Source organism: Notothenia rossii (assembly GCF_949606895.1).
Source record: "Notothenia rossii genome assembly, chromosome: 10".
NCBI lineage: Eukaryota > Metazoa > Chordata > Actinopteri > Perciformes > Nototheniidae > Notothenia > Notothenia rossii.
In genome coordinates, this window is record NC_136908.1 from 42,604,429 (window position 1) to 42,627,428 (window position 23,000).

Below are 23,000 nucleotides of genomic sequence, written 5' to 3' on the forward strand. Positions count from 1 at the left end.
GATGTTGGCACATACATAAATAACCATGGGGGCTTTTTGACTGACAGATAAAAACACAGCAGAAGATAATTTATATTAAGTCAATCCTAGAAAGTCAATAAAAATGATTCTGGATGTTCTAATGTACTGCTTTGTTAGGAACCTATTTGGTAATTCAAAACAAGGACATTCTTATTAAATGTTCCAATATAAATCAGAGCAGAACAGCAGAAAGGCAGCAGGAGTTTCCTAGCAGAGGAAATGAAAGTGGTGCGGCGAGGGTTCCTCTGTAAACACTCCGACCCTCCCAGGCTCTCCTCTCTCACACACATCACATTCTTCCTTCTGAGTGGCTGGAGACACACTGACACGCTGTTTGAGTTGAGCTTGGGGAGATTATTTCCCAAGTGCTATAGTACATCCGCTTTAGGAGAGGAAAACACCTCAAGTGATTCATTCGGTCTCTTTTAAATGTCATCACATTCTTACATATGTTTGCATTCCACCAGACTATTACAATGATTGTCCTGTTTAATGTGGTAGACAATCTAAAAGACATTTGAAATGAAAGTATAAAAGCACCTTCATCCACCTATACTGTAAAATATTTTAATTGAAAAGCTTTGTTAGATTTGGGGATGAAACCTTTTATGTTTTCTTAAAGGTGGGGGTAGGTAATTTTGGAGAAACCAGCTCGAGTGCGCTGGAATTTGAAAATACACAACCGGAAAAAATCTGCCACTTCCTTACAGAGCCTCTCCTCCAACACACACGAACGCGCACATGACCAATGAGGGCACGAGATAAGTTTGTGCACAGATGGAAGGCTGACAGGCAGGTAGGCCATCCAGTTATATTAGCCGGGCCGGCTCAGATGATTGGTCGTTCTTTTTACAGTACTACGGCTTCCACAGATGACATTTTTGTATGGATTTATTGTCAAAGCACTTAAGATATTCATTGCTATCGGGATGCTAAGAGCATTCCATGGAATATAACAAAAAGTGTATCTCGAGCCGGTTTCTCAAACTTAGCTACCCCACCTTTAATGGGCGGCTGCATAATGAAAAAAAAAACATTACCCCAAAGAAATTTCAACAAAAGGTTTCTGAACAATTTTGTGTAGAATTAGGTGTCCTCAATAACGTACTAAAAGTCTACCGAAATCTGTCCACTGTGGTGATTGACATTATTCACCCGCGGATCTATGGGTTGGGGTATTGTTCTGCACGGACATTTGAGTGAGCCGGACTTCCTGTTTTTGCCAGTCTTCGCTTCCCGGGCTTGAAGTGTTTACATGTGTTTGCAGATGCTTAATAAAAGTCTAGCTTGTACCTTCGATTCCCCGCCTCCGACTCCCGTCTCTCGGCACCACACCACTAGAAATGTGTCATTTATTATATTATATTACATATATATTTTAAATACCCTAATTCCTTCATAATATATTGTGGACAAGTCATTGGTGTGCTAATATATGTGTATAGGGCCTAGAAATCCATTGGACTGGCAATAATAGGATTACATAACTGGGAAATCCAATATTTTGGATGTGTGACTCTGTTAAGCCCGAGAGACCCCGGTAACGGGGGCCTCCTGCAAGATTTTGCAGGAAACAGTGTCTGAGGGCATGTTCAGTTAATAAACTATGAATGTTTTATATTCATGTAACGGAAAGAAACTCATCTAACTGATCATTTTAATTGTTTTTTCAACAAAAAAAAACACAATGCTAACGCTGAGCCTCTGAATTAGCAACGAGCGAACAATTCTAACAGATGACTGCACCAAAATTCACACACAAAACCTTATTATTTATCTTTGCTGCACATCTCAACCCATCGTTTCACATCGTGAGGGGACACAGAATCGAGGAGTACCCTCATTATCACTCAATTATACAAATTATCGGAGATAATAACAAGAACACACATCAAAACATATCGAGCTAGTTAGCTAAAAACGGCAAAATGGCTCACCTGTGTTGTAGTCTGGTCAAAAGTGGTCTTCAATGGCATTAAAACGATCAAAACGATGCTAAAGTTAATCCATAGGTTAATTCAATGTGTCTGTGTCACTTTGAATGATTTCTGATAATCCATGAGCAATAAATCTGCTTTTCGGTTTTGAGATGTCAGACCTAGAGACAGCTTCACTCTAGGGCAAAACTGCGTGCGCGAAGCCCCCACCTTTTTGTTTTACCATGTGTGTGTGTGGGGAGATTCCCCTTCGATTATATTGGCTCTAACGGTGAGAAAGAGATCTCAATCACCAAAATCGACCAATGGGCTCCAGAGAAACGGTAAAACCCCCATTTCCACCCAAATCACCTCAGAGGTGGAGTTTTTTTTGCTAAACCTCTCTAAAAAGATCAGATGTCACTTGTTTTGCATAAATCTTGATACAGGGTACTTATTATATGTTGTACTTTGGATTCCTAAAGCTTTTAGTCTACCTTACCATTATCCAAGAGTAGTTTCTTTTCACTGTAAGTAAAACATTATTTTTGGACGGACACTATAATTTACAGTTTTGTACTATTTTCAATCTGAATTTTCTTTAAAATAAAAAACATCTATATTGATTCTGACTTTTCTACATCCAACTCACAGGTTTATCATTGCTGTGAGAAAAAAGATTATTAATTTAACCCTTTTAGAAGGGAAGATATGGTCATTTGTTCTGGGAATGTCATTGTCGAGCCTGAGACCTGAAAAACAGGCTCAGGGCTTAACAGGGAACCCTCTCAAGACCCCCCGTTAAAAGCAAACTAAGTTACATAATATTTAATAAATACCCTTTATTTTTCAAGCTTCATGCTATCTCACTAACAATGTCTGCTGTTTGACAGGTGTGACAGCCCATAGGCCTTAGACTCAGGTCCCTGGTTAGCCACTCTCCAAATCAGGAGAGATTGCTGACACCTGATTTGGGTTGACTGCTCAGCTACAAGTATGGGTGCCTGAGCAGTCAGTCTCTCTCTCCTCTTGGGTTGCTTGGCTTTACTGGACCTTGGTTCGGGTGTTCTTTCTTTATACACTGATGCATGTTCACACACCCACACACTACACACATTACTGATTAACTGACTTCATAGTTAATTTGGTTTCTTTAAATAACTGCACTTCAATTGGATGAATAATGTGTGGTCTCCTTCCTTTGTCCGTCCTTGAGCCAGGGCGTGACATGGGGGCCCGTCTAAAGTCAAAGGTCAAATTTTGACATACATTTTGTTGGTATGAATTTTCTGTGCTAATTTAGGTTGGAGTATCACACATGGATGTAGTTGTGTTGGAGAGCTTTATTATAATCTAGTTTGGGCCAGTTTTCTTTGAGGTAAATATGCTAAAATGTTTGGTGTGGCATGTGACTGGTGTTCTCCTCTGTGAGGCCAAGCAGCAGGTTCTAATAGAGAGTCTTTTATGGGGGGTTTGGTTTAGGTGACAGAGAAAGTGGCTAGAGCAGTTGTCTATGGATCATGTCCATGGTTTCTTGTGGGGTCGTGTGTATACAGTTGCCTTCCAGTACCACTGGGTTTCAGTGAATAAATACCTGCCACAAGTATCTGTACGAAGACTAGGTAAGAGTTTAGTCAGATAAGGGACATACTGTAATGAGTTAGTTGAGCATGGGGAGTCACCAATTGTAGCCACTAGTTGCATAGTGTAAAGGTTTGGTGTATGTTACCTCAATTTGGTTATCTAGGTTGCTAGATTTTTGTGGTTTGATATGGCTAACATTGTGGAAGATTTTGCTCAGTGTCCCTCGGATGAGTTGTTGGAGCAATGTACAAAGGAGCAGTTGGTGAAGATTGCTCATTATTACTCTGTTGATGTTGACTCCAAACAAACAAAGGCAACCCTGAAAAGTGTTATAAAGGCTCATTTGCTAGACTGTGCGGTACTGATGGACAGGGGAGGTAAGAGCATTGTAACTAATTCTGTGTCTGGCTTGACATTTGAACAACAGAAATAATTGTTGATTTTGAGGTTAGAACAAATGAAACTGGATTTGGAACTGCAAAAATTGGCTTTGATTAGGGCAGGAAAATTTCTGCATTGGCTTGGAATGAGGAACTTTTAAGTTCACGCTTTGATGTTGCATTTACTAAGTCATTTACTGTTGTTGCCAACGTTTAATGAAAATGATATAGACACTTTTTTGTCTGTTTGAGCGTGTTGCTGATTCAAGGGGCTGGCCTGATGAGGACAGAACTTTAATGTTGCAGTGTGTGTTTACGGGTAAAGCATAAGAAGCTTACTCCGCTTTATCTTCTGACGCCTGTACAGTTTATGATACGGTGAAATTGTCTGTTTTGAAGGCTTATGAGTTGGTGCCTGAAGCGTACCGCCAACGTTTTAGAGACTGGCGAAAGAGTGGTAACAAAACACGTGGAATTTGCACGGGATTTGATCTTGCATTTCAAGCGCTGGTACTCTTCTTCTGGTGTAAAAACGTTGGATCAGTTATGTGATTTAATTGTTCTGGAGCAGTTGAAACAGTTTGTCCCTGAGAACATTGCATATATTAATGAAAATAAAGTCACATGTCCTAGGGAGGTAGCAGTACTGGCTGATGAGTATGTGGTGACGCACAGTCGCATCTTTGGTGAGCGTTATGATAGGAATGAATCTCAGAAAACAGGATCTTTGTCCCCAAAGTTTGCACAGCATCCTAATGGCACAAGCAATGCAAATGTGTGTCATTATTGCCATCAACAGGGTCATTGGAAACAAGAATGTCCTTTGCTAGAGGGGAAAAGCAACAATTTTCATGTGAAGTCAGTTGGTTTGGCTACAACTATTCATAATCCCAAAGTTGGTGAAACAGAAGTCTTGGCTCCATTGCAAATGCAGGGTAAGGCAATTGATATCTCAGAGGTTGAGTCGGGTTATGCTTCGTTTATGTCTGACGGTTTTGTAACTCTAGTTGGGAGTGACAAGAAAGTTCAAGTCAGGATTTTGAGGGACTCAGGAGCTTTGAATACTTTTGTGAGGTAGGCCATCTTGCCTTTTTCTCCAGATTCAGACATGGGGCGCTGTGTTCTAGTCAGAGGGATTGGTCTGCAAACCATTTCTGTGCCGGAGCATTAACTGTTTCTGCCCTGTGATTTGGTCCAGAGAGAAGTGGAGGTTGGTGTTCGTCCAGAGTTGCCCGTGACTGGAGTGGACATCATTTTGGGAAATGATCTGGCAGGTGGTCATGTTTGGCCAGATCATGCAAAGCCATTCAGGGGTAACAAAATAAACATTGCAGGAAAGAGTTTTTAAGTTAGAGGCGAGGACTGGTTTTGTCCTGATAAGTGTGGAATGATGAACTTTGCCAGAAGAAGCTATTGTTACAGATGTGGCAGGAAGAAAACCATGAGGGCACATATGATGAAAGCTGGAGGAACAGATGGTTGGAAAACTCTGGCTGGGAAGAGCAGGGGTCTCTTCAGTGTAAATGATTGGAAGTGCAAAACATGTGGCAATGTCAATTGGGCTAGAAGGTCAGAGTGCAACATGTGTAACACACTGAAGTATTTCAAAGAGAGCTACAGTAACCTCTTTGGGTAAGATGGGGCAGGCAAGGGGAGCTTCGTCCCATTGTTCTTGAAATTTTGGCCGTACAGGCATTCCCTGTTTCGTCCACTAAGCTGCAGTAGTTGCTTTTCCTGGGGTTAGGCTGTAATGATTGCGGGTTTTGCGCAAATGTATGTAGTCACCTCATGTACTTTTTGTCAAAGTTCCTTCTTTGCCTAGTATCATTTTTGATAGGCTTATAATGCAGTTTTTATGTGCTCTGAAACGTGTTTCTCGGATTTATGAATTGGAAGAAAATGTATCTAATGTTGTTGTTTTGTTTCAGGATCTGAGGTTATACCTTATTCTTAAGGGGGGAGGTGTGACGGGCCCTAGGCCTTTGACTCAGGTCCCTGGTTAGCCACTCTCCAAATCAGGAGAGATTGCTGACACCTGATTTTTACATATAATTGTAACCAGTGTTCGAATTACCCATTTGCTTTCGGGGGAGCCCTATTTTTTATATTTTTTGGCAATCATAGGCAGACCTGAAAGATGTATATGTTTCCTGCATTAGATCAACATTGATTGCCAATAGGCCAATAGGCCTGCCTTGTTTGGTGTGCCTTGCTCTTATGGTGCTTATAAATCTTTTCCTGCAGGTTATTTTGTTGATCACTGCTGACTTTTCCCTGAATCCATTCTTGTGAAAGGTGCACTCAGGTGGATTTTTTTGCGAGCGGCAGGGAGATCAATATACTTTTTGCCTCTTTGCAAATCTCACATCCACATTTGTTGGGTCATTCCAGAATTGGAGGACAATTTAGACACCAACATTTTTGAAAAATGAACCTTTTATTTTATAATTTTTTTTTATAATGTATTTAGGAAAAACAGATGATAAACCATTAAAAAAAAAAAAAAGTGATTTGCCCAGCTAAGGCATCAAATGTATATTTTCCAATGAAGAATTACCCCTGTTACTCTAATTATAGTAACAGGGTTGAAAGTAACAGGGTTGAAAATCAATGCTAATTTGAGCTTTAACCTCAGGAATTATCGCTAGATAATGCTACTTTCAAGGCAACGACAAACTTGGATATGTAATGAAAGAAAGATAACTTTGAAATGAATATGCTTTATTCTGATAATATTGTAACAGGGTTGAGTGGGTTAGAGTGCCAAACTTTTTTAAGACTGAAAAGATTGTAAAAATATGAAAAATAAAAGAGAGGACTTAGTTTTGGTCGAGCCATGGCACTAACATGCTTGCTGATGTCACTTCCACTGTGTCATTTGACTTACAGTTGTTTCACTTCCTCTGCCAATCTAAAAAGGTTTGGGTAACAGGGTTGAACGTATGTTGAGGGACACACCTTCTGTGCAAAATGACTGTTATTTAAAATATGTTTATGATTTAACAAATTGATTTTACCATTACAAGAGATATATATCAATAGAATAATGCCAAAAAAAGTAAATAAAATCTCTATTTTAAATGTTATATTTGACATGCAAGTTGGTCACCAAAAAGCGGGGACAAGAGAAAAATGCCATTTTAGTGGGTGTTCGAGAGCTATTTGATCATTTAAATAATATTTTGAAACTACTTTTTCTACAACTTTATATACATTTTGTCTTAAGACAAGTATGTTTAACACAACAAGTGCATGTTTTAGCTTTTTGGACATGGATGATTAGATTTTGCATAAGGGGACATGAAATATCCTCCAATTCTGGAATTACCTTTTTATTTTTTTTTGAAAAGCCATGGATACCTTGCATTCCACTCACTCCATATTTTCTGTGTCCAGTTAAAAGGCAGGTCATGGGCATCGCCAGGAAAGGTTCGCTAGCACGTGGCGCCGGCGGCTGTGGCCGTTGTTGAAGCCTCTTCAGGCTCCGCATCGGCAGACCTCTCCCTCGGTGTGGAGCTGTCAAACTCGACCCTAACGCCGCTTACAGCCGGCCAACTAAAATTGTTCCGTTCACGTTGTCATTTTTAGACTCCTTCGCTTCTTTGCGAAGGCTTGGCTGTTTTCGTTTCGCCATATTTTTTATTACAAAGCCAGAGTTAAAAAAAATATCAGTATAAAAATATCAAATACCACGTCAGCATCGCCTGCCGTAACCATAGCAACGTAAGTAGCTTAAAGAATGCAGTGCCCCCACGTACAGATGGCAACACCCAGAGATATTCACAAATATAAAACATATTCAGAAACTGTAATGAACAATGACTATTTATTTCAAGAACTTTTATTTACAGAAACTCAACATTTCTAATCTGTGTGACACAAATATGCACGATTCTTTTGGGCTCCCCCTATTTATCTCAAAGTCGGCCTTCAGGGGAGCTCCATCCCTCTTCGGGGGAGCCAAGCTCCCCCTGGCTCCCCCCCATTTCTTACAGTGATTGTAACGCAATATATGATTGTCACTAAAAGCCTTGTCTCTACATTACAATAAAATATAACAAATAATTGATTGATTATTTTTAATAAAAATTCAAGTTAGTAGCTAATAAAGGCATAAAAACACAGAAATGTATAATTCTTTCTTTCATATAAATGTTTCTTCTGCCCATAAAGTGTCCAAACCAGGCTTTTCTGGATAAGCACATTTTAAAAACATAGTCATTGTCCATGCCGGTTTCAGTTGGATTATTCGTCACAGTTGCTCCGATCAGATCGGTCTCCTCCATTTTGTAGATTATTTACGACTTTTGAATCCACATAAACACATCGGCAAAATCTGGCTTACTTTGAGCATGTGTTTTAAACAGTTTAATCCCTTTGTGAATTGTTTACACTTCCGCGCCGTTCTTTAATTTCTTCATACAGCGGGAGTCCAAATGAATTAATCCTGAGTCCAATAACCATCAAAGTCACTCCAATAGTGCTCCTTAATTACGTTTTCATCCTCCTTTAACAAAATACTTCACATTCATCCAGTTTGTGACATTAGTTGTAGCATTTTGAGACTTTTAAACTTTAATTACCGCTGCCTCCTGTGTGTGTGTGTGTGGGGGGGGGGGGAAACTTCCAACAGGAGTCATTTGAGGGGGCTCTTGGGAAAAAAGGTTGGGAACCCCTATCCTAATCGATATAACCGGCCTGCTCTCGTCTATCCCACATGCTCCACTGAGATCCAACATCTAGTTTCAGGTGGCCTGTGGAACTGCCAGTCAGCTGTTCCTAAGGCTGACTTCATTTCTGGCTTCCCTGCAGTCTCTGGATTTCCTTGCTCTCACTGAGACCTGGATTACTCCATCCAACACATCCACCCCAGCAGCTCTCTCCACAGCATATTCCTTCACCCACACACCCAGACCCTCTGGCAGAGGAGGTGGCACTGGTCTCCTGCTCTCTCCCAAATGGAGCTTCTCTTCAAGCTACCTAACTTCACTCCTTCCATCTTTGAATTCCATGCCGTCACAGTAACCCATCCTATACAATTAACCATTGTTGTTCTCTACCGTCCACCAGGCGCCTTAGGGGACTTCTTGGAGGAATTAGATAATCTCCTCTCACACATCCCTGAAACTGGCCCTCCCACTGTACTTCTCGGAGACTTTAACCTCCAGACAGGGAAGATAGCTGAACTAACCAGCCTGATCCCACCAGAATGCGTGACTACACCACGACCATCAATTTTTAGACGCTTTATTGTTTTTTAAGGAATATAAATTACAAAGATAAACTTGCATTTACATGTTTTCTGTTTTAAAAAACAACACACTTATAATCCTATTACATCCAAATATATGTTTTCTTTTTCCAACAATATTTCATTTAAAAAGTCCATCAAAAATATTTAGTCTTTCCCAACAACAAATTATTTAAAGTGCATCCATCAGTTCTTTTGTTAAAAAAATGGCATCAATTTTCCACATGGTTTTAATTTCGGCATCCTTAAACTTCACTCTGTCCCTGAGAATGTAGTCATGGACCATTGTGAGGCTAACCTTTACCACTGACTGTGTGGACATTTGGCATTTCTCAAAGGCGGTTAAGTTCCTACACCTCCAAATTCTGAGCTGGAGTCCAGCTTTACAAGGGATGTTGTTAAACGATAATTTCAATATAATCTCCCTTCCACATAAAAGGAGTTGCTGGATTGCTTTTAGTGCTTCTAAGCATTCTTGAAGATCAGCAGGGCAATACACATTGATAATTCTCAGATTGGCATCACCCCACCCAACATCAACACAGAGAATTCTACCATCTGATATGCGTTGGACCCTCTGGATGTCAAAATGATTCTCTTTAAATAAGATTGCAACCCCGAAGACCAATTTTTGTTATCAACCGACCACACGGATTGTCCATGGCTCCATCTGTCCTCAAGCATCTTGTAATTGTCCCTATAGTTTATATTACCTTCCTGAAGTAGGTAGATGTCATGATTTTCTGAATGTAGAAATGTGAAGGCTGATTGGCATTTAACATGATCATTTAGGTCTCTTGTGTTGAGAGATGCAATGGGAATGTTGGGCATAAGGAGCAAATGGGAGAAAGCAGGGCGGTATGGTTTTCAAAGTGTCACCATTGGGGTGTCTTCTTTGATCTCTTTTTCTTGGATTTTATAGCCCTTTCTTTATTCAGATAGATATTTTTAATTGATGTAGCCAAAGGGACGGCAACTACATCCTCAGGCTCAAGTAAGGGATTTGAGGTTGGGGAGGGAGAGTCCCCGTGGGACAAGGGCGCCGGAAGCGGGGGGGGGCAGGGGGCCATTGGCCCCCCACTTTTCAGCCCTGCCCCACATTTTCGCAGCAGCAGATGCCGGGGAAAACTGTACAAATCCCGTTTCAATAATTCTCCTCCACTCTAAAGTCGCATCTAAAACGGGATCTGATCTAGCTGTGTATATTTTGTTATTTTTGATTGTTATATATATTCAATCTCACTAGCTACAGGCATGTTTGAAGCTCGTAAAGGGAAGATGACAGCTCTCACTCGCCACTCTGCTGTTCCTCAGCGCCGCTCCCCCTCCCTCCCGCTGAAATTATGAATGTAAGGTGTATAGTAATCATAGATAAGACGGCAGGGTCCGTTACAGTTTGTTTTTATCTGATTTCAAATAAGCAAAGTCTTGGCTTTCAGAATATTAAACTTGTTTCGGCAAATTCAGATGATAAATAGGCCTAAAACTTTGAAGCTTGTAACGGCATAATTACAAGCGGAGAATGGAGTAATTTAACGTCACTGCAGGCATAACAGCCGGTGTTTCTCGTGAGTGTTTTCCCCGGGAAACAAACACAATACACACAAACGCAAAAATACACAAACACACACTTATACACGCGGCGCGGAACACTGTACAAATCCTGTTTCAATAATTCTCCTCCACTCTAAAGTCGCATCTAAAACGCGATCTGATCTAGCTGTGTATATTTTGTTATTTTTTATTGTTATATATATTCAATCTCATTAGCTACACGCATATTTTAAGCTTGGAAAGGGAAGACCACAGCTCGCCTCTCACTGGCCACTCTGCTCTTCCGCAGCGCCGCTCCCCCTCCCTCCCGCTGAAATTATGAATGTAAGGCATAGTAATCATAGATAACACGGCAGGGTCCGTTACAGTTTGTTTTCATCTGATTTCAAATAAACAAAGCCTTGGCTTTCAGAATATTAAACTTGTTCCGGCAAATTCAGATGAATACAGGTTTGAAGCTTGTAACGGCATAATTACAAGCGGAGAACGGAGTAACTTAACGTCACAACAGGCATAACAGGCATAACAGCCGGTGTTTCCCGTGAGTGCAGTAGTCCAAACGAAAATATCTTCCCTCCGTAGTATTCTGATCATTTGCTGCGCTAATAATCAATCAGATCGATGGATTCCAGAGAAGAGAAAACTTTAAAGGTCTTTTTCTCAAAATGATGACTCTGTAACAGTCATTATATAATGTGACATATTTTGCTTAATATTTGGAGTACAAAAACAATCCTGATATCATTTGAAAGCTAGGAATCTCCTCTTTCCAACACGGTATACAACTCAAAATGTGTCTTCGGGTCAATGCGACTGATTTCGATGGAGCAGGTCACTTTGCATTAGGTAAAATAAAGCAGGCAGACATAACAGGAAGAATATGTAGGCTACATTTTAACCCAATCAAATAGGATATTGTCACACCATTCAAATGTATCCATGTAAATTACAACCAATAAAAAAGCTTAGATTTGTTTATTTGTTAGGCCTACATTGTTTACTTTATTTGTTATGTTGTTCTGTGTGTGTCAGCCGTTAACCTAGAAATAGAAAGAATATATACACTTGCAAACATGTCAGAAGAACCAGAGCAGAAGAAAACTAAATAGGCCTACAGTCAATCTAAACTTAAATTTAACAACTGGAGGGTCACATCCCTGACATCTACATCTCCGGAGCCTGGACCTTTTTCAAACAGCGAAGCCAGATGAACCCAAAAGCAGCAGCTCTGCGGCCGCAGAAACTGTCAAAACCACCGCCGCCGTTGTTGAACCGAAACAGGCTGGTTCCGACTGCATGGAGGTTTGGTGTCGGGACATTGAAGCGGGTAAAGCTGTACAGCTAACTATCGGAAAAAAGGAGACCGCTAGTAGATTATTTGGGCAAAGAGAAGGTACTTCAACGCAGAATGGTACAAAAACAGAGAGTGGTTAATTCTTTGCAAAACCACTAAACGATAGTGATAAATTGCGATGTTAACAACCTCATGATAACCTCATTTTTGTTTTACTTAGGATCATACCTGTGTTTAGTCTAGAAAAAGGTAAATGTGTACATTTTATTATAAAGTTGTGTATATTTACAGACTGTTGCAAACACTAAGAAGCTTATAAACATCAGGTTTAAAACTAAAAAAGCTTTGAAACACAATGAAAGATGATCTATTTGAGTTATTCATTTGAATTTTTTGTCAAAGAGATGCTGATTTGAAACCGTTGTTAGGCCGTTACGGCATTTCCTGTTTCTGCCGGAGAGAGTGGAGTTTGTCCCAAAGCTTCCTGCCGTATTTACTCCCTACATCTGACAGGAGGGAGCCTCATGTGTCACTCCACGGAGTTCACTCCGTCACAGAGGGGGAGTGTGTAGGGGTAGGGTGTAGGGCGTGGTTTGGGATTGGGCCATACACGCGCACTTTTTTTGGCCCCCCACTTCTAAAACGGGGACTCTCCCTCCCAAACCTCAAATCGCTTACCTGACTGTGGTGACTCCTGGAGGCGTTTCCGTGATGGCGAATCCCTTGCGTCTTTTATCTGGTTGATGGCGATAGGTGGGACCAAAGGGACAGTTGTCTGTGCTTTATCAGGGGGGTCCTCCCTTAGTACTTGCTTCCCCTGGGGTGGAGGAGTGTTGAGGTTTGCCATTATGGACTCTAGCATATTCTCGGCGTCTTGAAGGGTCCCTGGGTTCCTTCCGTTTCTGGTACCTGGGTCGTGGTTGGTCAGTGGATCTACCTTCTGGACTGCAGCGTGGGCCATAGGGAGGGGGATGTAGGTCGCGCCTATGTCTTCCACTGTCGGCGCTCCAGTCGATGATCGATTCACCTTCTGATGTCTCCTGCTCTTGGTCCTGAATGGTCTCTTGTATTGGCTGCTGAGAGACTTTGTTTGTTGGTTCTTGGTTGGTGCCTGAGCGGGAAGCCAGACTGAGTTCTGGTTCCTCATTTGCGCGTTCCTCCTCTCGGGCTTCAGGGGTTTCAAAAAGTGAAAGTTTCACCCGGTTGGAGTAAGCCTACGGGCAGTCTCTGAAGTGATGGTTTTCGGAGGAGCAGAGGTTGCACTTGACAGGGGTTGGGCAATTTGCTGATGAGTGGTATGTTGCTTTGCAGATCATGCAGATATTCCGGCTACAGTCTGCTGCAAGGTGGTCTAGACTGCCACACTTCCTGCATTATTTGTGGCTGCCCATGGTAGAACACAGAACCCCTGAAGGCTCCCAACTGTATGGAGTTGGGAATGTGTCTCAGCACCCCATCCTGTCGTTGGAGACGGACCTGGAAACGTCTAGACCCGGTTTTTATTCCATCAATGTCCATCACCTCTATTGCATTTTGTGCCTCACAGTGCCTTGTCATCCAAGTCCAGACATCCTGGTTCCTGACTTTTTCTGAAAATATCATCACATAAACAGTTTTCAGATCCCTTTCGGCAAGTGGTGTCATGCTGATCTTATCAAAGCATGATGCTGACGTTTTCTTCTTTTCAAATCTCTCCAGGCAGTTTTGGAAGTGTTGGCTGGTAGTGAAGATGACCTCAAATATCTTTTTCCCAGGGTAAGCAAAGATGTATTCCAGATGGTTTGATGCAAAATCAAGCTCTTTCTGCATAATGTGTCCTTAACACCGCATTGCTGGTGGAGTCACAAACTTTGCTACATTTACGTGTCCGCACCACGCAAACAACGCCAATGCCGAAGACACTACACTACCCAGAATCCTCAGCTATTGTTCTGCTTTGCCTCAAGCTCTGTAATTGGTTGACCTCCAACTGCATTCCATATGAAAAAAAACGTTTCGTAAAAGATAAAATCATACTTTATTCAGCAGTGCTTGCTTTAGTCTTTGAAAGTCATCACATGAATGCATTGTAATAAATGGTTCGGCTGCATTAAATATTACACATCTGTCATAGTTCTTTATTTATCTACAGAGATCTGGCCTCAGAATAGACCGGAAACTATTATTTTACCGTTCTGTTTTAATTTCACAATAAAGTTAGTAGTAATATTTTGTTTTGATATTATTGTTTTTTATTAACTACTAGACCGCTGCCTGGGTCATGTTAAGACCATCTTTTCTGTGTTGCTGTGGGTTTTTTCCATCGCTTTTGTGTTACAAATATCAAAACAATAACAGAATATATCCGTCGTAAACTAAACCAGAAACAGCAGTATATTTTATTTTGTTAACACTGTAAACTTGACAGCTTTTTAACCCACACCTCCTACTGGTTAAAGCACGTTATTACACGTTTAGAGTAATTGCAATGCAGGTAGATTGTGTTGCTCTTTAATAACTGTTTTAAAATGCCTTTTTCTTAATGTCTTTCAGTTTTGTAAAGCACTTTTGTATGTGTTATATTTGATGAAAACATTTAAATATTAAGAGTACATACAAAATAGTGGGAAAGTAGGGGAGACCCGGTACAGTTGAAACACGGGTTGGTTGTAACACCCTCAATATCTCCAATCATAAACAAGCTAGAGTGATGACACTCACTCTGCACATGCGCAGTTAGATGGTAAGATCGCCGAAATAAAAAGGAGCCACGTTTGAATATCTCACGTAAGTTATCAGCAAAAGTGTGTTTCTGAGGTCAAATATTAACTAAAATGATATGAGGTATTTTTTGGATACTGTCTTGAGTTCAAAATGTCTAGGAATCCAAACTAGTATTATTAGAATAACTGTTTTGTAAGCTACAAATATAGCTAGCTAAATATGGGTCAAGCCAGCAATCAGGCAGGTTCACAGGGGGTGAAGCAAGACTGGTGGTTCTGGGACGGTTGTAACGGGACGGTTGTAACATGGCACATTTACAATGATGGCTCATTTGCTTGAATGATCAATTGTTCATTCAAGCATTGATTGGTGTGCATTGTCCCTGTAAAAATAAACAGAATTAAATACTGTACAGTAGGCATAAAGTGTGTGTGTGTGTTTACAGTATGCCAAGTATCAGACAGAGGAAGACCGACAGGGGAGTGCCACTTGCTCTGCTGCAGGTGGCCTCAGGTGAAGTTCAGGATGGCAAATCATTCAGGGAAGTGGCAAAGTCCCTGGATATATGCCATGTCACCCTGTACCGGTTCCATAAGAAGAGGCTGAGGTTGGAGAGTCAGGGATCACACACACCCCCAAGAGTAGGCTACTGGACTCCAAAGAAGGTGTTCTCAACAGAGCAGGAGATGCTATTGAGAGACTACCTGATGGAGGCAGCTGATCTATATTATGGTCTCAGCTCAAAGGAGGTAGGTCATAATTAAGGTAGAATAGGCTATCTATAGGCTACTGAACAAAAGAAAAGTAAGTGATCAAATATATTGAGGCCTATAGTGAACAGACAAGTGAAATATTTTCCAATGTATATTCATTTTAGGTGCGGAAGTTTGCCTATGAATTGGCAAAGAACTACAACTGCAACTTCCCTCAAACCTGGGCAGAGAAAGAGATGGCCGGAGCTGACTGGCTCACAACGTTTTTGAAGCGGCACCCTACCCTCTCCATACGCAGACCTCAGGCTACCAGTCTCTCACGGGCTACAAGCTTCAACCGAACAAATGTGAAAAAGTTTTTTGACAACCTGTCTGCAGTCCTGACGAAGCATGAGTTTGTCACACAGGAAATTTGGAATATGGACGAAACCGGAGTCACAACTGTCCAAAACCCTGGGAAGATTGTTGCCAGAAAAGGGACGAAACAAGTCGGCAGTGTGACATCTGCAGAGCGGGGCACTCTCGTCACACTTGCATGTGCTGTAAATGCATTGGGGAATTCCATCCCCCCAATGATGATATTCCCCCGGAAGAAGTTTCATCTCTTCTTCACCAGCAATGGCCCTCCTGGCTGTATTGGCAGAGCAAATGGGTCTGGGTGGATGCAAGAGGAAGACTTTTTGGTCTTCCTCAAGCACTTCCAGAGCCATACCAAGAGCTCACAGGAGTCAAAGGTGCTGCTGATTCTGGACAATCACTCCTCCCACCTTTCTGTGGAGGGGATTAATTTTTGCAGGAGCCATGGGATCATCCTCCTCTCTTTTCCTCCCCACTGTTCTCACAAACTACAGCCCTTAGATCGCACTGTATATGGGCCACTGAAGAGGCACATCAACAGCCGCTGTGACAATTGGATGAAGACTCATCCAGGAACCACAATGACCATTTACGATCTGCCGGGCATTGTGAAAAGTGCCCTTCCTCTGGCTGCAACGCCATCAAATATCCAGGCAGGGTTCGCGTGCACTGGAATTTGGCCTTTTAATAGAGACATTTTCAATGATATCGACTTTGCTCCATCCCAAGTCACAGACCGCCCACCACCAGAACCTTCTACCAGTGCAGCTCCAACACCAACTGTGGCATCCTCTCCTCCACTCGCAGCCTCCTCTCTTACACTCGCAGCCTCCTCTCCTCCACTCGCAGCCTCCTCTCCTCCACTCACAGCCTCCTCTCCTCTACTCGCAGCCTCCTCCCCTGTCAGGCCATGTGTGGAGCCTGGGACATCATCCTCTGCAACGCCTTTCTCACCCTTGTCCATCCGTCCACATCCAAAAGCTGGACCAAGGAAGCAGACCACAAAGGGGAGAAAAAGAAGAGAAACCGCTGTCCTCACAGACACTCCGATGAAAGATCAACTCGAGGCTGAGAAAAAAAGATCTAACGCAAAGAAGTCTAAAGCGAAGACAAAAATCAATTTCGGCCAAAAAACCATACCCAACAAGCAGAAGATGCAGGCCTCATCTGATGAAGATGAGGCCCAATACTGCATTGTGTGCCTGGAGAGCTACTCCAGGTCCAAGGAGATGTGGCTGCAGTGTTGCTCCTGTAAAGCCTGGGCACACAAGGACTGCACAGATGGAAGTGCCTTTTACACCTGCCACAACTGTGAATCTGATTAATTCTGGTTTTCTGTTTTAAGTTCTGTTCAAGTTCTGTTCATTTTTCATTGTTTGTTGGAGGATGTGTGAAATCCCATTAAAATCTTGTTGCCTTAGAATTTGACAGCTTTCCCTATTTTTTTGTCATATAGTGTGAAAAAGGGTAACCGTTATTAAGATGTTACAACTGTGCCTGCATGGGTTACAACTGTCCCTGTACACAAGGACGGTTGTAACAGTTGAGTTTTTTTTTTAAAATACATTTTCCAACCTGTACTTATTCCATAAAAACATCTTAAAGACATTGTTTCATTAGCTGACATATTGATAATGCATAATATAGCAAAATGGCTATCCAATTGTAAATGGTTTTTTACTTATTGGGGAAAAGCCCCAAAAGTGTTGCAACTATCCCTGGTCTCCCCTACAAGGTCAATGATATAAATATAGAATAGAAAATATCAAGAAGATACAGTCAGTGATCTCTACAATAAAACAGTTTAGTGCCTGATAGGAGGATGTGCAAAACAGACAAACTAATAAGGCTTTATTTAAACATTAAAGAATACTTTAGGTTAAGGTCTTCTTTTAAATAAGAAAAAAGCTTTGGGGGTATCTATCTAAAGATAAATATTAAGCCTGACAAAGTACTTAACGTCTAATATATTGCATGGTTTGTTTTGGAACTTGACAATCAACTTTCCTGCAATGTTAACTATGTTGAAGCACTTATTTTAACTGATATTATACATATTAGTTATACTCTTATAAGATGTATGTAGGTCGAATAAGAAATGTGCAGAATATGTTTAATGCTGGAGGTATACACACATATCGATAGATGTCTTGTAATGCACTGTTGAGGAACCTGTGACCCAAGTTTTTCATTCATTGCATAACTACACCGTAGTTGTGTATATGATATGTCAATAAACCTTAGAAAAAATTGAAATCTTGAAAGGGATGTGCAAAATAGCAAATATATACAGTTTTTAATTAACTATTTGTAGAGAATAACGAGTAATGAATATACTTTATAGGGATCAGATAAATATTTAGTCTTCTCAAGCACCAACTATCAAATATCTCTCCTGATTGTTGGCAAGTGACAATCACCTTCCCTGAATTTTACTCAGGTGTAACTAAAGTCTGCTTTAAGGGTTGTTTATATTTCACATCATTAATCAGAATCTGTAAAGTAACTCAAATAAATGTAGTGGAGTAAAAATACCAGGTTAACCTTAAAGAAAGCCCTCAGGATCATAAAAGACCCCCATCACCCCAGCCACAAACTGTTCTGTCTGCTTCCGTCTGGCACAACAGCCGCATTCTAGGAGAGGATGTGGCTGTTGTGGAGGACTACAAGTACCTGGGAGTGCACTTAGACAATGGGCTGAACTGGAGGATTAACACTGACGCTGTGTACAAGAAGGGGATGAACAGACTCTATTTTCTGAGGAAGTTGAAATCCTTCCACGTGTGCAGCAAGATGCTGGAGATCTTCTACAGTCTGTTGTGGCTAGTGCACTCTTCTTTGCTGCGGTCTGCTGGGGGGGCAGCATAAGAGCCGGTGACACCAGCACGATCAATAAACTGATCAGGAAAGCTGGGTCTGTCATCGGCATCAAGCTGGACCCCTTTGAAGCTGTGGTGGAGAGGAGGACACTGAACAGGCTGTTGTCCATCATGGGTAACCCCACCCATCCTCTCCACCTACAGCTGGACAGTCAGCGGAGCTCCTTCTCCAACAGATGTTTGTAGATGTAGGTGCATTAATAAACAAGGCAAATCAGGCTGTGTCTCAACGCCGTGTATTCACATTAAGCAGGTAATCATACAACTGGGGTAGGGCTGGGCGATATATCGATATTTAAGATATATCGATATATTTAAAAATAAGATATGGAATTAGACCATATCGCATATATCGATATAGTTCAAATTTGCGCTGTAATACTTGCTTCAGGCAAGCCGTTCCGTTGATAGGAACTCTCTGCACTGCTTCCCGCGCCCCAGCTCCGCCCCTCCCCTTTCATGCACAGAGGGGGAGGGGGAGGGACACTCCGGCACTCTTTAACAAACATGGAGAAGGCAACAACGTCTGCAGAGCGTACGGAGGATAGCCCCTTGGTTGGTAAAAGAAAAAGCAGTGGCTCAATCATTTGGAGATGGTTCGGATACAAATTGTCAGACGAGCAACAAAACCAAGCTATATGTAGGGAGTGCCATAAGCACATTGCAGCCAGTGGTGGAAGCACTACGAATCTTTTTTATCACTTAAAAACGTGGCACAAAGTGCAATATGAAGAGTGTGTGAAACTGCGCGCTGCAGAAGCCACAGGCACAAGCCGTCCCCAACCCGATAAAGCTCCAGCCCCAAAACAAAGCTCACTGCAAGCTTCATTTTCCCGCTGTGTGCCGCCTGAGAGGAAAAGCGACAAGTGGCGTTCAATAACAAAGGCGGTGTCCTTTCACATTGCCAAAGACATGGTCCCTGTTGCAACAGTGGAACAGGTCGGGTTCAAAGAGCTAATTAAAAAGCTGGACCCGCGATACGAGCTTCCCAGTCGCAACTATTTTGCACGAGAAGCACTGCCGCAAATGTATAATGAAGTCAGACAGAACGTTGAAGGCCGGCTCGCTAACGTCACCCATTTTGCGCTGACCAGCGATATGTGGTCAAGCAGGACGTGTGAGCCTTATATGAGCGTGACAGTTCACTTCATGCAAGACTGGGAGATGAAAACAGCTTGTCTCCAAACAAGTTATTTTCCCGACGATCACACCGGTGAGAATATAGCTGAGGCCCTGCAGGACTCAATCGCAAGCTGGAAACTTCAAGAAAAGCATCTGGTTGCTATAACAACCGACAACGGGAGCAACATCGTGAAAGCAGTTCAGCTGAACAAGTGGCTGAGGATGCAGTGCTTCGGTCACAGACTACACTTGGCTATCGGTGAGTGCAATGGAGTATATTTTCCCTTAAACAAAAAAATATTGAAATGTTAGTTTTTCCTCATTTTCCTTTGTGTGTCTGTCTGCAACTTTGTGTTTTATGCTGCTGTCTTGGTCAATGGCCAGGTCTCCGTTAAAAAAAATCATTCAGGCTAGGTTAAATAAATTAATAATAACTTAAAGTGCTAAAAGTAAGATCACTTACAATAGGCCTACAGGTAGATTTCAGAACCATATTTATTAGATTATTGGATAAGAATGAGGGATCCATTAATGTGTTTACCACTTTAATGTTACAGCTGGTAAAGGTGAGGTAATATGACTTTAAAATGCTGGTTAGCCTGTTGATATCATCAAGGTAATATTTAGCTATTATGATTTCTCTGGCCTGAAAGAGCACACTGCAAAGTGACTAAACGTAGGCCTAAACATTGTGGAGTTTTAGTGGAGTAGAAATATGAAGCAGCATTAAAATATAGCATAAATAACAACAACAAGAACAAAACATGAGTAAATGCACATGCAGTATAATCTAATTTATAAATTATACAAAAATAATAATACATACAAATCACTTACAGGATTAAAATTCAGAAAGTAACTGATTATAGGCTAATATTTGATATTTATGCCCATTTGATTAATAGTTCTTTATGATTTTGACAGGACATGGCTTGAATGACAAGCGCGTCACCCGGGCCATTTCTCTGTGCAAGAGAATTGTAAGCTGTTTTTCGTACAGCTGGAAGAAAAGGAGACAGCTTGCTGAAGTCCAGATTCAGCTGGGTCTGCCAAGTCACCAACTCATAACCGAGTCTGCCACACGCTGGGGATCAAAGCAGCAGATGATCCAGAGAGTCCTGGAGCAGGAGGGCGCACTGGCAAAAGTCCTGTCTGGTGACAACAAGACCAGGCATCTTATCCTTACCTGGCAGGACTTAGAGGTCCTAGAAGCAGTCCAAAAGGTCCTGAAACCTCTCCAGCACTTTACCGATGCTTTATCAGGTGAGGAATACGTCACTCTATCCTATGTGAAACCTGTGCTGCACCTTTTTAAAGAAAGTCTCCTGGCATGTGAAGAGGGTGACAGTGAGCTTTGCAAATCAATCAAGACCAGCATTGTTGAGTACCTCAACAGCAAGTATTCTGACCCAGCCACTACTGACCTATTGGAGATGGCTTCATTTGTGGATCCACGGTTCAGGGCCACCTACATCCCGAGTGAAAAAGTCGATGCATTGAAGCACAGAGCTGTCTTGGAGGTGGAGACACTACTGGCTGATCAGAGCAGCGGTCACCTGACGCCTGACCTACATGTGCCCACTGTGCCTGAGCCTGCAGATGGAGAAGCAGCAGGTGCACCAAAAGCTAAGAGGACACTGGCAAGCTTCTTCAAGCAGCGCACAGCCACCACCACTGCACCAACCAAGAGGGGCGCTATTGAAAATGAACTGTCAAGTTACTTGCAGTCAGCAAGTGTGGAGAGTGACACTGATCCACTCAAGTGGTGGAAGGAACATGCAGTTGTCTTTCCAGCTCTGAGCCACCTGGCTAAAAAGTATCTCTTGGTACCAGCTACCAGTTCACCCTCCGAAAGGGTTTTTAGCTGCAGTGGGAATATTGTGACCTCCCACAGAGCATCTCTGAAGCCGGATGCCGTGGACAGGCTAGTGTTTCTTGCACAAAACCTTTAGGCCTAAATGAAGGAGGACACGCTTGTCTTCTAATGTCTACCTCAAGACAGCACTACTGTTATCGAAGTCAAAAAAATAACATGTTTACTGAGTTTACAGTCTTTTTCTTGTGCAACTGGTTGAGAGAGTTCAGATAAGCTATTAAGTAAAAAAAAAAAACAGGTAATCTCAAGCTGATGTTTAAACAAGTTTTTCTTAAACCGAGCACTTTATTTTGTTATCTCTTTATATATAAATGCTGCCCTCAGAAAAAGATTTACCTATTTTATTTTATAGGCTAATTTTATTTAAGATATTTTATTTATTTAAAAGTGCACCTTACGGAGCTTTGTTATACAGTGTTTATGTTTACATTTTATAGTGAGTTTTCAATAAAACTACTCGTATTTGGCTTTGACTTTGACTGAGCATTTCATTTCACAGCTCTCACTTTGCGGAAAAAATATCGGGATATATATCGTATATCGATATTCAACCTAAATATATCGGGATATGACTTTTGGTCCATATCGCCCAGCCCTAAACTGGGGTAGAGTCACGTGAGGCAGATATATATATAACACAGGCACAATACGTCCACAGGGTGGAGCTGCAACCTAGCCTAAACCATTCTGTAACATCTCCCTTCCTTTTGTTAAGTAACAACACAGGATCAATACTGCCATTAAACTGTTGACCTTTAAACAGAACATTAATCAAATGATTTCAACAACAAATAGTGCACCTAGCAAAGACACTTCAATAATAGCTGGATCAGAACACATCAGCAATAAACTCAGAACAATCAATCACATTTGTTTTACAATCTCTCCACTTCCTTCTTTTTTTTTCTTTTTTTAAATCTTTATCGTCCATGTGTGTTTGAGTGCGCACAGTCCAAGTGTGTGTGTGTGAGTGCGTGTGTGTGTCCTAGAGGTCAAGTCTGTCAGGAGGTCTAATCAGCCATCCGCTCCGGGAGAAGGCCCGGCCCTGTAACTCACGGCATGGTGTACCCCCAGTCTGCGGGGAAGACCGCGACGACCTCGGGGGTGATGGCCTTGGAGACTCCTCGGGGACGCAGACGACCTCTCTGGCGCTCCCCCCACTCGCAGGCTGCTCCGGGGCCGATTCTGGGAGAACTGACGGCTGGAGAAGGGCCGCCTCTGCTGGTCGAAGATCAACCCTGTTGCGCCGATACGTGGTCCCCTCCACACCGACCAGATAGGACCGGAGTCCCAACTGCTGAAGGCACACACCTCTCCTCCATCGGCCCGTCCTGTCTCCTGGGAGCGGCT

At 42.0% G+C, this 23,000-nt stretch overlaps 2 protein-coding genes across 2 annotated transcripts; both read left to right on the forward strand.

Annotated features, from left to right (window-relative positions):
• Positions 1-14,614: 14,614 nt before the first annotated feature.
• Positions 14,615-17,098, forward strand: LOC307022769 (uncharacterized protein; the record flags this gene model as incomplete). The annotated part of the gene is made up of 2 exons (XM_079655662.1): positions 14,615-15,452; positions 15,581-17,098. Exons 1-2 carry the CDS (start codon positions 15,150-15,152, stop codon positions 17,096-17,098), a joined length of 1,821 nt encoding a protein of 606 aa, XP_079511788.1. The 5' UTR covers positions 14,615-15,149.
• Positions 17,099-18,924: 1,826 nt separating this feature from the next.
• LOC307021615 (E3 SUMO-protein ligase ZBED1-like) lies at positions 18,925-21,726 on the forward strand (the record flags this gene model as incomplete). The annotated part of the gene is made up of 2 exons (XM_079653873.1): positions 18,925-20,033; positions 20,699-21,726. Exons 1-2 carry the CDS (start codon positions 19,112-19,114, stop codon positions 21,724-21,726), a joined length of 1,950 nt encoding a protein of 649 aa, XP_079509999.1. The 5' UTR covers positions 18,925-19,111.
• Positions 21,727-23,000: the final 1,274 nt, after the last annotated feature.